Raw genomic sequence first — 17,693 nt, 5'->3', positions numbered from 1 at the left:
CTCTCCCTTTGTTTAATAAAGTCTCAAGGAGAACTTTATGATAGAGAGATAGTCATCACGGCTGAATAGGTCTGGCCTTAGATCTTTTATGAAATGTTTAGTTCAGTGGACCTGTGCTTTTTCTTAAAGAAAAATTATCATTTTAACTGTGCTCTCTAGAGTCTGTCACCTTACATCAAAATGGAAGTAAAGGCACTTTATGTTCAGACTGCTTGGTTTTGGTTGTTTATATCTGATATATATATTTTGTACAGAATATGAAACAGATTTATACATTTCCTCTTTTACATCTGTTGGAGTATTTGTGACAGATGTTCACATAGCTTGAGCATTATTTTAAAACTCATGTACATAGACAGGACGTTCAGTCTTTAATGAGGACAGCTTCCGTTTTTGTGATGAAATACTGTAAATTTAGAAATGTTCAGATAGAAATTAAGAATATATTTCTTTATGTAGTTATGAATGTGATGTGCTGGTGTAGAGAAAGCAATTTTTTGCATGTGCTTCAAGTTTAATACATGTCTGTGAGTAACCATAAAAATTATTTTTTGATGTAAGAGGCCTATCTTTGACAAGAACAATATGAAGTCCTCATTATATTCCTTTGATCTTCAGGTTTTCACCTGATGGGCGACTGATAGTCTCAGCAAGTGATGACAAAACTATTAAAATATGGGACAAAACCAGCCGTGAGTGCATCCACTCATTTTATGAGCATGGAGGGTAAGTGTGTCATGTAAATTGCCACAGTGTTTTTTATTATTGCTGTTCTGAGTGGTTTATGGGGACCTTTGAAGACCTAGTCTTTCACATTAATATTGGATTAGCATTCTTGCCATTCATGGACCTTCAAGCATTTCTTTTGAATTGGTTTGCCACAGCGTTCTTTCAATTTGGTAGTTGAGGGGCAACAAGCAGGCAGGTGTGTGTTGCAAAGTATTGTAGTTCCCAGTTCTAGGGGCTGTTATTTTTTCCTTTTTTTAAGAAAACCAGCTTATACATTTTTCATATGTAGTTTTTGAGAAAAAGCCAGCCTTATTTCATTCCTGTGACTTTTATCTGCTTAAATCGGTAAGTTAACGCTGCCGATCGGTTTAATGCATGAGGGTGGAGTTTAACAGGAATAGTTCTTTAATGGCTTAAATCATCTGGATTTGCTTTGCTGAAATTGATGAGTACATTGATGAGCACAGACGGGCCATTTAGCATGACTAGTTCAAAGCTGTGGTGTTTGGTGAGGTAAGTTAGCCCTACCTTTTTTTCTGGCAATTCCTTTTATTAATTTTTAAGAACTGGACAAAGTCATTGTGTTAAATTCCTATTGTGGCCTGCTCTTTTCTGCAGTAGTATGACAATATTATCCTACAATATTTATCCTCTGGACATACAGTGGGCTATTGCATCCCTCTGGTGTTAAAGGTTAATAACTTTGTATCATACTGCATGAACTACCATAACATGCCTCATTTTGGATTCTTGGTCGCGTGTCATCTTCTTCCATAGCTATGTAAATTACACAGATTTCCACCCCAGCGGCACGTGCATTGCAGCTGCCAGCACAGATAACACGGTCAAAGTGTGGGACATCCGAACCAGTAAACTGCTCCAGCATTACCAAGGTACAGTGCTTTCACCCACCCCCCTTGTTGAGGATTGAATAGGAAAGCAAAACTTGAAACATACAGTAAAACAATCACCAAGGAATCGAGTCATTCATTAGATAGATACTTCATTAACCCCGAGAGGGAAATTGCAGTGCAACAGCAGCCTGGCACAGCCAACACAGTGCAGTGTAACGAAATGAATGAATAATATACCATACAATACAGTAAGTACAGTCGGTGAGAAGTGCAGTAAAAGAATGTATACAGACTTGCGCACAGTACCGAAGATACAAAACAAACCAGCATGTACTGTACACAAAAAGATGTATTGCACATTATAAATATATTACACAAATCCCTAACATATATTGCACAAAAAATAGTTGTAAACAGTAAAAACAAGTTGTAAACGAAGAATTCATGTTTAGTCCAAAAACAGGTCAATGTTCCCCCTGCCCAGACACACAGTGGAGGAGTTGTAGAGTCTTATGGCAGAAGGCGAGAATGACCTTCTGTAGCGCTCCCTGTCGATGGCAAGGCATGATTTGCAAGAAATGCCAGTTGCTGGACAAACAGGAAGCCCATTGAGTGATCATGATATGGCCAGAGGGGCCATCAGTATGTGTACATAAATAATTTCCTTTTTCAGAGGAAATGCAAAACCTATCTGCAAAATGTAAACAAAATCCATGAACACAAATCATGTTCCTTATAATTAAGAGCCCAGAGTTTTTCTCCAGAATGGGAGAACGTAATGTGAAATGGAAGACAACTAAAAAATTTCAGATTTTTTTTTTCATGTGGCTGCATCTTACACGTTTCAAGAATTTATAGTAACGTAATAAGTGAATATTAAATTCACTGGAGCTTCCGGGTTGTTTTTAATTGTGATTTGACACTGGAATATATGGTTACTTCTGGGAACTTTTATTCAAATAATTGTCAGGCTGTATGATTAGTTTTGGCAAAACGTCTATATTATGTAATGTAAAACTGTTTAAGCTATAAGTTACATGACAGAAAAATTTTACATTTATTTCTTTTCAAGCAATTGCCTTAGCTTATTACAAAGCCATCAAGCTGGAAAAAATAAATAAAAAGACTAGGAAGCCTTCAGCTCCTTCTTTTTCTCTGACACAGTAACAGTAGGATAGAGTTTTTGTCACAAAAATCTGTGATTCATTGACAGAGGATCTGATAACGGGGCTGAGGTCTTTTGTCATTTACCAGCTACACCAGTATACATCAATGTCCTGGGGCAAGTGAAGAGATAAATAATGTGAACAGAACATACCATCTAAAGCTCATAATAAAGGAGAAAAAACGAGTGAAGCTAGACCCTTCAGTAATTGCCTCGAAGCAGAACAATACAGTTGGAACAATTTAGATTTAATTCTTTTCAGATTAGAAACCACTCAAGAGTACAATTACTTGTCTGAAACGTCAGAATATTCAGGGTGTCAACCATCGCTGTCCAGCACTTGTTAAAGCATCATTAGAGATTCAAGAATGAAGCGTAAAATGGAGAACTTTTAATGGATTTATGGGAAATTTAAACAAAAATCTGACAAGGCGCAGATCCATTAAAAATTAACAATATGAACTTTTGGATATTTGCTTATTTAAAAAAAAAGCCTTTGCAAGTAGTAATGTCAATTTACGATTCCATCCTTAGCAAAGAAACTTCTTATATGAAAGTCTTAATTTCTGTGAGTTCAGGTCTGTTAAAAATATATATTCTTATATGTCAGGTGTAAAATGAACAGGCAGCTCTGAAGCACTGTTGAAAGAGTTCATAATCGGCTTAAAAACCTTTCTCATTTCCTTTGTTGAAAGCCTTCAGAAAAGCTTTTCCCGTGCTTTAGAAATATATTATTGCACTGTAATTAATGGAAGTCTGTTTGGTGTGTTTTTTCGAGTTGACACACTTTGTAATGACCCCAGGGCATTCTTTTACACGCTTGCAGTTTAAATAGTTGTCCAGTAGAGGGAAGCACATGCCTTCTGAAAAACACTGCTTCAGCTGGACGTGAGCATGTGGCCAGGTACGAAAAGGCAAAAGGGCTTTTCCAATTGAAGTAAGAGTGGAACTACACATGCGTCACTCGCGTTTTGTACAGAAAAGAATAAACATCACGAATGTGGTCAGTTCTCATGCCTGCACAGAAATGACTGCTTGCTGAATGAGCAGTTGTTGAAAGAGTGATGTCTTTATAGACCGCGTTACCGATAATGGACACAAATGTTGTTTTCGAAACCTCAGTCTCTGTCAGTTTGCACATCTCTGCCTGGCAGGTTTCTCTCTCAAAATAAAAGGTGGCGTTTTGAATTAATCTTCATGCCATTCAACTGTGTAAGTATCTGTTGGCTGCAAATTGACACGACCAACATCTGTCAGAAAGTCCACAAGCTGTCTGGACAAACATAGTGTAGTGTGATTGAAGTAAGGGTTTCTTGAGTGAATTCTTGCTATGTGATGCTTGTGTTTTACGTCTGGTTACAGTGCACAGTGCCGTAGTGAATGGGCTTTCATTCCATCCCACTGGGAACTATCTCATCACTGCTTCCAATGACTCCACACTGAAAATACTAGATTTATTGGAAGGAAGACTACTGTACACACTTCATGGCCATCAGGTAAGAGTACTGCAAAAATGTCGACATTGTCATACACAAGCATTAATCTCAAACTTAAAGGTTTTTTCCCCAAGATCACAGTGTTGTCCATGGATTAAAGTTGACATTCTTTTCAGAAAGAAAAAAAATAATCCCAATGAATGTAATCTAGTCAATTAAAACCTTTGTCTTTGAATGCATATACAGTGGAAAGTTTGAAGGGCTGTTTCTATGAAATAAAAGTCATGCAGCCTTGTAGTTCTGTGAGTTATGACTCAGTACATTAAAATGTTCTAGGGCTGTCCCAGTGTGGCAGGGAGTAAAGGGACAAGTTGAGCCTTGTAGTTCAGCTATTGAGTCTGGGCAGCATAATCGGGCATCCATGACGGGTCGTCTCCCAATCCAAATGGTCGTGCACTTCCAGGAGTGGGTGGGCTTGAGTTAGCGAGGGTAATTCTGACTTGCAACACAACAAAAACCCATGGGTCTTATTGTGTGGTGTAGTACAGGCAAGCTGGTGATGATGCCGTTACAGATGTTCTATTCCAAAATGGTTTTTTAAAAGTATTTATGCACGCCATGGAAAAGGGATCTTCTGCATGGCTTAACCAGTGATGGTATTCTCTGCAGGTGCAAGTCGAACTCAGTGATCAGTGCGTTGCAAGTTAAGACCTGGGTGATGTTACTTGCCAGCTGTGGTTGGGATTCCCTAACGTGACTGAGAGAAGTGGGGGAAAAGGGATGAGATTAGTCAAAGTTCAACAGTGACTAATAATAATAATAATTCCATGTACTTGGAATACTATAGCATTTTTCTGGACACTCCACTCAAAGCACTTTACACCTCACTGCGGTATGTGCCTCTCTTTTAATTGGGGAAGTAAATATTTCCTGAAATACTTATAATTGTGCTCAGTTTGAAAGTTGTCATCCATTTAGGGACCTACTGCCTTTTTTTGTTTCATATTTTTTCAGCAGTTACAATGTTACAATTACATATTTGTTTTTTTTAATACAAGAAACAGGCTTTCCTAGTTATTTTAAAAGTTCTTTTGCAGTCTACAAAAAAAAGTGAGTTTGACAGCTTCAACAGTGTGGGATTCGCTTGTGGTGTGAACAGATTGGGTGGTGTTGTTTTTCAGTAATGGCTGCAGCTTTAAGGTAAGATGATAGGTGAGCTTTTCGCCTGTCAACGAGAGTCAGGCTGCACAATGTTAAGAATTTACAGGAAGTCTAAAAAGAAAATCTGGAGTCTTGAGAACCACCAAAGTGAGAACAGCTGTAAAGCTATTTTTCCTTGTCACAAGTGACACATGACTGCTCCATATCAGCTCATGAGCCAAATCCAGTCCAGTGCTTGCAGATAATGATGAGGTTTCGTTTTTTTTATTGCGATGATGGATTAATGCTTCAAGAAATATTTGTTGGTTCTGAGTTGTGCCAGTCTGTAATGGCACGTTCTCAGCTAAACCAGTAATTCCTTAGAATAATTAGAATTGTAACTGTCCTTCGGGCAATACACAGTGAATCACACTGATGTAACAAAAAGCTATACAGATGTATTTTGTGGACTTGCAGCATGAAATTAGAAACACTTGTATTTTTTGGAGGGTTTTCCTAACATAGCCTTGGAGAGCTAAATATGTGTTTTGTGGTTATCAGCCCAGACACATCATTCTATTATCTACCTCCTATCGTATCACCTGCAAATATTAATTTGACTCACCATTCAAAATGTCATATAAGATGACTACATCTTGGGTATTCTGTTTGCATCAAAAGCTTATTTTCCTGTGAGCCTGTTAAAACTGTGATTCAGAGCAATTTTACATACTAGTGCTGATCGGTAATATATGTTCAAGGAAAATGTATTTAAGCTTAATTGCATTGAAGTATAGTCTTGCCAAAGGTGATTGAAGGTGTTGCTCTTACAGATTTAGGAGGTGAATTCGTTATAAGAAATGTGGGGAATTTTGTGGACAGTTTCTTTTTGAGATGTAGACACCATTACTTTGGTATCTTCTAAACCACATACAACTCTTGTGAGACACCTCTCCTGTCTTACAATTAAAAAATCCCTTCATATTTTATCACTTTTAGTAGGACAAATGTTTTCTGAAACTTTTCCCTGCCTGATGTGAGAAATGGATACACTTATTTTAATTACCAAGTCAAACAGTGCATATAATTGCAACTTTTAAATCCTCTGAGGACCACACTTAGTTTTCTGTTTGGCTGTGTGAAGCATCATGTGTGATATTTCTTTCCCCTTGAGTGACTTGAACACCACAAACATCTTGCATAACCTCATCAGATAAATTTTAGTTAACTCCTTCTAAACATTTATCTATTCGCATATTCCTCTGGGTCCTGATTCTCCTTCTTTGAAAGGCTTTGAAAACCTGTGTCCTCCTTGTTCATTTCTCACCAGGGCTGGGTATATTATGTGAAAGTTCACATTAGAAAGGTGTGCCTGTGAGCACTTTGTGTTGACATCACCCAGGGTCCGAGAGTTTGCTTGTGTAGCATGGATTCCTTTTTTGATTGTATATAGCACTTTGGAATTCATTTTTTCATTTTAAGAGACTGAAAAATTTTGAAATACTACAGATTCTTTGGACGTGCCAGTGTGATCGGTATTCCTCTAGACATGTCTACCAGGTGTGCAAAAACTGTCAGGGAGCCCTCTGTAATTTCTGTCTTGTGCGTAAGTTGGTTCTCCCTGCTGTGTGAGCTGCACGAGCTGCTGTTCTTCTTCTTTCCAACACTGTGCTGGGTTCATGCACCAGCGAGACTGTCTGGCAGTATCGTGGGAGGTTGTGAAAGGGCATTAGTCACTTGTGAAATAGAACAGACTGTCCCTCAGACTTGTTGCTAGGATCTGGTTTGTTTTGCTCTAATGCAGTGATGGTGTCTCCTGTATATACACCTGACAAGCAAAGTTTTGGGAAGTGAGCTGGCGAGGGATGGGGTCCTTTTGTACTTGACGCAATTGGATCTGTGGTCAAGGTTTCTGGAATGCAAACTGCCAGCTGATTGATCTTAGATTACAGGAGCTGGTGCCAAGTTTACATTCTTCCCTTTAAAGACAATGGTACAGGCCCTTTCCCACTCATGATGGGGGCTGTGGCGGAGGCAGCTGTTCTCAGTTCTTGGTTTAGTCACCGCTTGGCGGACTTTATGTTTTGTCAGTGAGCCGACATGCACAGCTTTGTCATTGGTATGGATCTAAAAAATTATGTGTTTGCGCAATGGAGATGGCGGATTCTACCTGCAAGTTGTATCTACCAGCAAGCATGTGTCTTTTCAGGAAGCTGTGCACAGCATGTGCAGGCCCGGGTTGAATAAAAACTTTCACCCTTAACTTGCTACTGGCTGCTTGCTTTCCAGGGGTCTCTTCCTCCTACCAATTGAAGACCTGCAGTTAAATACTAGTTTAATTTTAGGATTGGCTGGTTGGTTGAAATGTGGCTCAATCTGAGTCACAGTAATAGATTTGGTATTAATAAAGCAGTCTTATTTGACAAAGGATCTTTTTATAGGTTTTAAAAAACCTTAAAATTCTTTAAAATTGGGATTGAAAAGCTGTAAAAATGTAAAAAAGATGCAAAACTTTTAATGAAACAAAAATGTTACATTGCAGAGGTTACAGGTGGAGGATGAGTGGTGTGTCAACTAGCACACAAGACCTAAGATTTTCCTGTAATGTCTGTCAGCTGCTGATGAAGGGCTGTAATTCATAAAATAAGGTATATCCTGTCTGCCCACTGAGAGTCATAGGCCTAGCTGGCCTACGTGCTATCCTGCAATGTAAACAAGCTGGAAAAACAAATCCCACCCTATGGGTGTCATTGACAGGCTGTCACTGTTCTTTACGAGCAAGACTCAACTATGCTGTGAGCGTGCTAAAGTGCAGATTGCAATGCATTCAAGCCCTTTTTTAAGGACTGCTTTCTGGAAGGCTTTTTTATCCTGCTGCCCGAAAGACGTATGTGCAGGGTCTTCAAGAAAAGCGCTGTTGACTTTATTTTATCTTATCACCTCCACAGAGCTGCTCTAACAAACCTGAGGGTTGTACCACTTGAATCGCAACCGCTAGTTTTGTTCAGCTAGCCCATGTTAGCTGTCAAGAATCTTTCAAGCCGGCAGCAGAGTGTTTCCAGTGGGAAAACACACCCGGAATCTTGTACGCTTTAAGAGTTCGATAAAAATATCTCAGAGTTATTTGCTAGGAAAAGTTAGGTGCAGAATAAAACATCATTTTTTAAAGCCCCCTACATAAACTTCTGTAAAGTTTTGAAATACAAAATTCTGAGTTACGTACATTAAATCCGGCTTAGTTCCTTAAACAAAAAGTTGTCTCATCCTTTCGTATGGTCCTTATGATACTTTTATGTCTCCATCTCCTGTCCAAGTAATTAAGGGAAATAATGTGTGTTTTTTTAGGAAAATCATGCAGGTCAGAAGGAAAGTGTGTCCCAGGTTATTGATACAACTGGCTCACTTCTGAATAACTTCATTGTTAATTTTGCCTTTTTGTCAGTAAGATTCTTACATTAGTACTACATGACCTGAGTCCTTTATTTTATTGGAATGTAGGAGATTGGTGCTAACTTTATGCTGAGCCTTTGTATCATGTAATTGGTTGCTCATTTTCTTCCTAAATTCTTTTTACTCGCTGTGAAGTTTTAAAGACTGGTGTCTTCATACTTGTCCATATTGATCACTTTGACTTTCCTTTAGCACATTACCATGGCTGTTTCTGAAGCTGGTTTAATGTGACATCTTCCTGAGCTGTTGTAGCCATGCTCTGTATTTGGAGTAATAGTGAATGAATGACATGTCTGCCTTATCGAAAGAAAAGATGTGTGCTTTCAACCTTCACAGACATTTCTGGTTGTAAATTGCAGATATGTACAGGATATGTTAACATCATCTTCTGTAACCATAATGTCTGTTAACAAGTATTTGTGTAACAAATTTATCTTCAGAATTTACATTGATTCTGGATATTGTAAAGGTCCTACAGTATCATTTTACAATTCAAAGAGTAAAACAGTGAAAGTCCAGTCACCTGATTAATGATTTCACCCAATAAAAAACTCTAAGAATCTACAGTAGAGCTACTCAACATCCAGGGCTGTATTTTGATACCATATCAGTATTGCTGAATTGATCCTGTTGATTACCAGTTAAATAATTAAGGAGCTGGTTTCAGCAAAATTCTGTTGGAGTAGAATGGAAGGGCTGCAATTTGAGAGCCCCGATCTTAAGTAAAATGTGTTTTTCTTGAACTTGAAAATGAAACATGAATATGTGAAAGAGTGCTGTAATCTCCTACCCTGGCTTTGTGAAACTCACTTGCCTCAAGCCTTTTGATGGAAATAATACTTATGCAGCCAGCAGCAGGTGCATGAAAAAAAAAAAAACTACTTTCAGTCAGCATTCGCCAAATTATACATGCCTCTTCTCCTGTCACGCTCAGCATGCACAAGTTCCTCTTTATGGACAGATCCTCTGTTAATCATGTTTTTCTTCCCTGTTTCATTCAGTCAGCCAGTAACTTGATTCCAGTGAAATACGTTATGAAGTGAAGATGGATATGTCAGGTATTCGGTGGTCACCAGGACTGACTGGAGACAGCGGTGTCAACATAAGCTTTGTGATCAGGAATGAGGCGTAATTCCATGTTAAGTTGCTGCTTGTTATATTTTCCAATTCATCAAAATGCTTTGAGGCGTCAGTCATGCAGATGAATGATCTGCTCTCATATCGGTGTATTTTACAGTCATCTGCATTGTTTTCTCGGCAGCCAGATTTCTGAAGCAGATTTCCTAGGGTTGAAAAGAACAGCATTACTTGTTGGTGCTTCAGACTCCTAAAAAAAACTTCATCCTGCTAGAACTGTCAGAGGAGTGATTCACTATGACTCATACTGAAGATCAGCTCCAAAGACCACAGTTATAATTAAAACATTTTGTGTTTTCTGGAAATTGCGTTAACTGAAGTCTTTCGGTCATACATAAGTGCTTCTTTTTGGCTAAGATGTAGAACGGTTTAGCCTTATAGTCTATCAGCCCCACTCCCTTTCCTTTTCCGTCTTTTGACACCTGAGGTCGTTCTGCACGATTGCTGTGGGACCCTTCAGAAAATGGAAAGCCCAGAACTGGGGGAAAAAAAATTCAGATTTTAATTAGGATTAGCTGCTCTTAACATTGCATTTCATTTTTAGGCATTGTATACCCTGGTTTGGGTAGAGCGTTCAGAGAGTAAAGACATCCATCCAATTTATTCATTTTCTAACTGCTACTTCTAATTTAGGGTCGCGGAGGAGCAGGAGCCCACCCCAGCAAGCAGTGGTCGCAAGGCAGGGTACACCCTGGGCAGGACACCAGTCCATTTCAGGGCAGGCAGACACAAACACAGGGACATACACACTCACACCTAGGCCACGTTTTCCCAGAAGCCAGTTAACTTACCAGGAATCTTGTACGCTTGTACGAGGAAACAGAGCACCTGGAAGAAACCCCCGGAAATATGGGGTGAACATACCACCGCCACACAAATAACATCCAGCAGAGTTGAATTGAACCCAGGGCCCCAGACTGCGAGGCTGCAAGGCTAACCAATGCACTGCCGTGCCACCCGAGAGTTAAGACGTACGTTTCCATTATAGAGATGCAAGCGTAAAGATGAAATCTAAAAAGAATTTTACAAAAAGAAGCTAATCTATGTGACAAGGTAGCGCTCGAACAACAAAGGCGGCTGAATAGTGTTTGTAATGGATTTCATTTAGTCTTTCCAAAGGAGAATCTTTTGTTCAATCCGAGAACATTTGAATGCTAATTGTGACCAATTGTTCACTCAGTCTCAGAAAAGGTGCATGAAATTATGTAGTAAATTGAATATATTCAAATTTAGTTTAAAAAAAAAAAACTTCTGTTGATCCTGAAATGATCCCTGGGATCGGGAAGCAAGGGGTAGATTAAAGTTCTGATGCAGAATTAAAATTGTTTTGCCAGAGGCTGAGTGGGTCGCAGAGTTCAGATTCTGATTCTGTGCGGGGATGAGCTTGCGCTAACAGCTTGTGCGTTCCTGAAAGGGGCCTGGAGCCTTGCTCTTCTGGCCCCAGGAGCCGATCCAGGCTGGTGCTTGAGGTTTTCTCGGCAAACATTGAAACTCTCCAGACACCCTTAAGACGAGACGAGCAGTGCTAACCCCAGTGTTTTACAGCCAAATCCGATTGAAATTTTGGCTTGCCTGTGCTCCATCTTCCCTGTGCCCTGTTTCATTTTTGGCTCCCTTGCTCTTTGCCTCGTTTGCCTTTTGAGCTGTCTCCGCGGCTGGGCTGTGGTTTGCTGGATGCTGGCGCTAAATGGCTGCGTCTGGCTGTAACCTCAGAGACGGCTGCCCTTCGCTGGTATCTTGGCATGGTATTTATTATTTCAGCATCTAAAAGCAGAGGGCCTTGATGCTAGCGCAGGGTATGTTCCATGGGTGGTTTTGTTTAAGCATGTGCGTCAGAAACCTCATAATGGTGCTTTCGATGGACACTAAATGCATTTCCTAACAAAAAAAAAAAGAAAAAGCCATCTCCTCCTGTTGAGTTGTACGGGAGAATGAAGTTTACGTCCGGATTGTTGCTAAATATGTTACCTTTCATGTTTTAGGAGCTGGATCAATGTCGTCAAAATCCAGCTTCTCATCAAACAAAATTAGGTATAAAAGTAACCATAGCAACTATGAAAATAGAGCATCCTGGTCTTTGTTGGCATGTCTTGCCAACTGCGGCTGTGCCGTTCTAAAAGTAGACACTGAAGATGTTGGGAGCCAGGGTTTCTTGCTCTGGGTGGCTCCAGACCTGCAGGGAATTCTGGGATTGACTGCAGCAGTGCCTTGAGTGAATGGCCGTGGATTGAGATACTTTTTTGGTAAATGCTTTTTTACATTGTGGACTAATATTGCCTCTGAAGGACTATATTGCCCATCATTATGGGTGACTCATAACATCTGGAGACTGCTTTGACTGCCAGTCCACTTCTGAAGGATCTTGGTGGTCTTTTGGCATGCTGGCTGCTCTGAACACCAGCATACAGATTCTTTGTTTATATTTGTCTGTTTTTTTTTTTTTTTAGAGGACCTGCTTTTTTTCCCCACTTCTATTGTTTAATAGCACAGTCCCCTTCAAAGAGCATTGATTTTATTATACGGCTTTGAGCTGCCACACAAGTAGACTCAGTGGAACTGTCTGCATGCAGTTTTAGAATGTTTTGATGTGTAATCTAAATGTTCGCCACGCTTCAGTGCTTAACAATTTAATATGCTAGCATTCATGTATCTTTCTCATTCTCATATTTCAGTTATTGTCTCTCTGTCAAAGATGGCATGGAAAAGTATTTGGGCACCCTTGCTAGTTTTTACCCAAATGTAGTGTTTTGTTCCTCCTGTAGAGAGGACAGTTGTAGTTCAAAAGTAGTAACAACTCATGTATTTTAAAGAACACGGATTCTCTGTGTGGCTAGAGGTGGTGTAATATTCCAACACCTGGTTGTAGAGATAGCATCAGTGCTCAATTAACCAATCAATTGAACACATTCCCCTGTCTGTTTCCTGGAGTTTCAGTGAAAAGACTGACATAGGAAATGACAATGTGAGAAGAAATTGAATTGTGTAATAAAATACAGAAGCATTTAGGGGTGGAACAATGCAGTTGAAGTATGCTGCTTGTTTAAATTTCTAATAACTGGTTGAAAACTGAACGCTAAAATAAGAATGATGGCATAATGGCATCAGCTATGTTAGTTACAATACAGTAAATGCATCCTTTTTATGTTAAGTATTATAGATTTTAAGTAAATCAGGTAAAATGCAATAATATCCTAGGCAATTGAAATTTTAAGCTTTTCTCAGTGCCGATTTCTTCTTCATTGCAAAGAAGTGTGGCCTGACGCGCATGCACATGTCATGCAGTAAATTGAAAATGGCTACTTATCTGTTACTGAACAGTTACAGTTACTCAATCTTTTTCAGCCTGGGAAACACCTCATTAACTTTTCAAAATTCTGGATGTTCCTTGAAACTATAAATCCATTTGGTTGTTCTCACAATTGGTTAAAAAAAATCTAATTGGATACAATAACCTAGACTGCTCTGGGACAGCATATTATGGAGTGATGAGTGATTTCCTTGTTTTGCTTATTGATTTGTACAGCAGTGGTTTTGATAGTTTGAGCCTCTCCATTATCACCTTGTCTGAAATGCCAACGCATGTTTTCCAGTGAAGCTTGAGCAATTGTATAAGATCACCATATAAAAGTTTCATTTTCTGGGGAAAAAAAGGGTCTGATGGTTTTATTTCTTCATATCATCCACATTAGATGTCCATACACTGTAAAACTCGCGCAAGTCATCCAGTTTGTACAACAATTTCACCTTTTTCTGTATCAGTATTTACATGTTTGCACTTAGCAGCATTGTCAGTGCTTCCCCTGCCTATCAAGCTCTTAGAAGACATTTCTAGGGGTTAATTAGAGCTAAATAACAGTACAGGTCAGGACTGGCGGCTGTAAACAAACTAGAACCATAGGTATTTGGCTTCACGCACAATAAGTGGACATCTGGCTAACTTAAGTCCGGCCAGAACACAGAATGCCAGTCTAGAGGGGTTCAGCCTGTTTTAGCTGACTTGACCAAGACTATGACTATAACAAAAACCGATGACTAAATTAGCACCGGCCTATAGGGCTATCTGACGTCACTTTGGGGATTAAAATTTCAGAATGTAATTACGTAGTATAATATTTGATTTTTTTCTAAAATAAAGAAAAGGCTTACTTTATATACACAGTAATCTGTGGCCAATGCATTCTCAACACCCCCTTCACGCACCGTGTAGCGTGCTGTATGGCTTTTTCATGTCTGCTGTTTGCTTTGCAGGGCCCTGCTACGTGTGTGGCCTTCTCCAGGGCCGGGAATTACTTCGCCTCAGGTGGCTCAGATGAACAGGTGACTCTTTGTTTTATACCCTCCACACTGAAGTGGTCTGAACAGGGACATGGGTAGAGGGCTGGCAAAGCCTGTCTGCTCTTCAAATATGAAGCTGTTCAAGCCTGGCTTGTGATACATGTGGTTTCCTGAAGTGGCAGCAAGGCACTGGAGTTGGGCTGGGATCGGTCGGGCAGGGCATTCTTGGCTTTCCCAAAAAAAAAAAAGAGAGTCCTGTGACTTTGCCAGATGTTACAAGCTTGCAGTGACTGCAGCGAGAGATGCGCCTCTCCTCTTCTGTCAGGCAGCAATGCAGCACCTGGTGTTTCAAATATTGAATGCCAGTGCACGTGGGTGAATTGGAGGAGCATGTCTAGAGGCCTCATCCTCTCCTGTGTGCACGCAGAAGATGCTGCCTGAGTGCAGAGTCTTAAAAGAACTGCCCAATCCAAATCGGGTGCACATGTGATAAAAATAAAATAGTCAAATTCAAATTCTAAACAGCCAGGATTGACAATGTCTCTGATGATATCTAGATTTTATCCATCCATCCATTCATCCACTTGGTAACTGCTTTGTCCAGCACGAGGTTGCAGGGGAGCTCGGGCCTATCCCAGCAAGCAATGGGTGCAAAGCAGGTTACACACTCACACTGGGGCCACTTTTCCCAGAAGCCAGTTAACCTTCCAGCATGTCTTTGGACTGTGGGAGGAAACCCATGCAAACAAATATACAAATATACAAATTCCACATAGCATCCCAGGAATTGAACCCTGGGCCCCAGTGTTATGAGGCAGCAATACAAACCACTGCACCACCATGCTGACATGACAAATATAAGAAATACTTCAGTAGTGTAAAAAAAAAAAACTGAAGGTAGTTTTATTTTTATTGCACATTATCCCATTTAGATGTGGTATATATACCCTAAGCAAACCTTAATTTCTTTTGTATTATTTGGTCAGTCAAGAGCTTCTTGACTCGATGAGGAATGACAGGAGGGCTAGAACTCCATCAAGCTGTTTCACACCAGATCGTAATAACATGTAACATATTCCGGATGATTAAACCCCAGTGATTTCCAGCCCAGAAGATCTCTTGCTAAGCCCATTGAGAGAAGTGGTTGTGAAAACAAAAAATAAACCAGGCAATTTAAGAAAAAGAATAAGTCTCTCCTTTCAGGCCCGTCTTTAATTCCCACATTCCAGAGGTCTGAGCCAGCACTTCACGCTATGTCCAGAGGCCAAGGAGTGCACACTATGTTTTAGTTAACGGGTCAGCTCAGGCCTGACTGAATCATGCCGAAGGAATTTGTTCCATAGATTTTGTGAACCACAGGCTGGCTGATGGCAAGTCAAATGGTTGAGTCGAGTACCTGTCCGATCTTTTTGCTCTCTGCTTTTCTTGTTGAAAGATACTGTAAATGCTTTTCAGCTTCTTAATTTTTGGCAGCTGCATTCTCTTACTTTTCTTAGAAGGGAAGCCAGCGCCCGTTTTTTTATGGAATTCTTCTTTCTGCCTTTCTGATTTAATATTACAAACAAAAACATCTAAAAGCCTTACGTCTTATGACTCTGGCTGTTTTAATCTGTGATATATATTTTTGAGCTCTCTTTTAAGCTGTAGCTACATTTTTAATTGTTTTGATTTCTCCCTTCATAAGATATAGAGATGCTTAAGTTGGTAAGAAGACTGACCTCAGTATCAGTTTTATGTGTTAAAATCAATTTTCTTCACAGTTTATTTTAGTCCTATGAATTGAAAGGAGGACAACATGTCTTTGTATTCTCTAGTTGCACCGAGACATGAATAATTCTGTCTGGTAATTAGGAACACTTTTTTTTCCACAGCTCATGATTCTCGCATTCAATTACCACCACAGGCAATGAAAAACGAGTTGAATGTGTATGAAACAAAAAGATGTGTATGTATATGCAGAAAATTACATTAAAAAAAAATTCTGCTTATTTCTGTTTCTGAAAATATTAAATTGTGAAATTCAAAACTGTTTTCCTACACTTGCTGTATGTTACTGTGATTTATCTCAAACACAGAAAAATCCAGATTAATTACATTAGTCTTAATCTTGCTTTCTTAAGGAATTTTTTTTAGAGGGAGAAGGAGAACTACATAACGCTATGACTGTCGCTGTTTGATTGTATTTCTGCATTTGCATTTTAAAGGGAAAAAAAAATCAGACGCACACTCAGCCTGCGTTTATGAGATGGTAACCCTGCTTTTCTTTAGGTCATGGTGTGGAAAACTAATTTTGACACTGCAGATTACGGGGAGGTGTTGAGATTGCAGCAGAGATCTACAAGTGTGAACGGGGCTACCCAGACTGAAGACCGACAGTCAAGGTCATCGCGGCGTGTCCCAGCACAGTCGCACAGAGAGGAGGTAAGCGTTTGAACTGGCGCCTGAAACAATTTCTGGAATTTCAGAAACAAAAATGAATTATAAAGAAGAGGAGACACTTCAGCTTCCAAAATCCGCTGCAAGGAGATCTTGGTCTTACAGTTCCTTTGATTGGAGGACGTTTAAGCATCTTACTTGAGTGACTGTAGTTGCAGACCCTGGTTATTAAATATCAAGCCAGTGTTTTCTCTCAGTGATGGGGGGGAGATACAAGGCTTTGCATTTATCTTTTTCTGAAGTTCACATTTTTCAGCTTTTGAGCTCCTGCTGATGTTTCCAAACCAAAGAAAATATTCACTGATGCGTGTCAGAGGGCAGGGATTTTCGTCATGAATTCTCGGTCGCGTTGATAAAAATGTTTCATGCTAGCCCTTTACTAAATTGTAATTTAAAGTGGGTTTCGCTTGAAATAAAATGCTCTCTCCTCCACTAAAAATATTCCTCCATGACTCCAAATGTCACATGTTTTGTGCAGACATCAGCTCTTTTTTCAATAAGATTTTGATTATTTTGAAGACCAACGACAGCACGTATTATAAATTTCTTTCATAACTCTTTTGAGTGATGATATGAGATTAATGCTTTTAAGAGCTTAAGATGGATTTGCAATCAAATTCGATCTTTCTCGCACTCTGTGTGACTTGTTTAGTTTTTAGAAGCATGAGTGCCAGTAAGGAGGGTGGATTTTGGACAGAGATTCGTGTCTGCAGAGAACTGGCCTGAAGCCAATGCAGTTTGTTTCCGTGCGTCAGAAATCATCAGATAACAATTATGCTTGCTTTCCACATCAAGCTATCAATGTCACTCAAGTAAATGACAAGTTTCCTTTTTAGAAGGAACTCTACCACCCACAACCCACTCTTTGCTTTGCTCAGTGCACCTATATAACAAAAGAAGCATGGTGGTCTTTTCCAGTAACAACTGTCAGTGTCTTATGATAAAGAACAGAAAAAAGAACAAGCAGCTGAGAAGGAATTTGGGAGAGAGCCCTGAGTCGACATATCTCTGTTGTCTTAGGTTTGACATAAAAAAAAAGCATTCCAGGTCTGCTTTTCTCCATAGGTTTTG

The 17,693-nt window shown here is 39.6% G+C and overlaps 1 protein-coding gene across 2 annotated transcripts in view; it reads left to right on the top strand.

Moving 5' to 3' along the window:
* LOC148835388 (POC1 centriolar protein homolog A-like) overlaps window positions 1-17,693 on the top strand; it is a 53,927-nt gene that overhangs the window by 7,518 nt on the left and 28,716 nt on the right. For both annotated transcript variants that reach the window (XM_088916829.1, XM_088916830.1), the window contains exons 5-9: window positions 619-726; window positions 1,507-1,622; window positions 4,111-4,244; window positions 14,160-14,228; window positions 16,455-16,607. In XM_088916829.1, the coding sequence (XP_088772955.1) occupies window positions 619-726; window positions 1,507-1,622; window positions 4,111-4,244; window positions 14,160-14,228; window positions 16,455-16,607 (580 nt within the window). The remainder of the gene's footprint in view (window positions 1-618; window positions 727-1,506; window positions 1,623-4,110; window positions 4,245-14,159; window positions 14,229-16,454; window positions 16,608-17,693) is intronic.

Source organism: Atractosteus spatula, chromosome 5, assembly GCF_055471065.1.
Source record: "Atractosteus spatula isolate fAtrSpa1 chromosome 5, fAtrSpa1.hap1, whole genome shotgun sequence".
In the NCBI taxonomy this organism is placed as follows: Eukaryota; Metazoa; Chordata; class Actinopteri; order Semionotiformes; family Lepisosteidae; genus Atractosteus; species Atractosteus spatula.
This window is presented reverse-complemented; position numbering and strand designations above follow the sequence as displayed.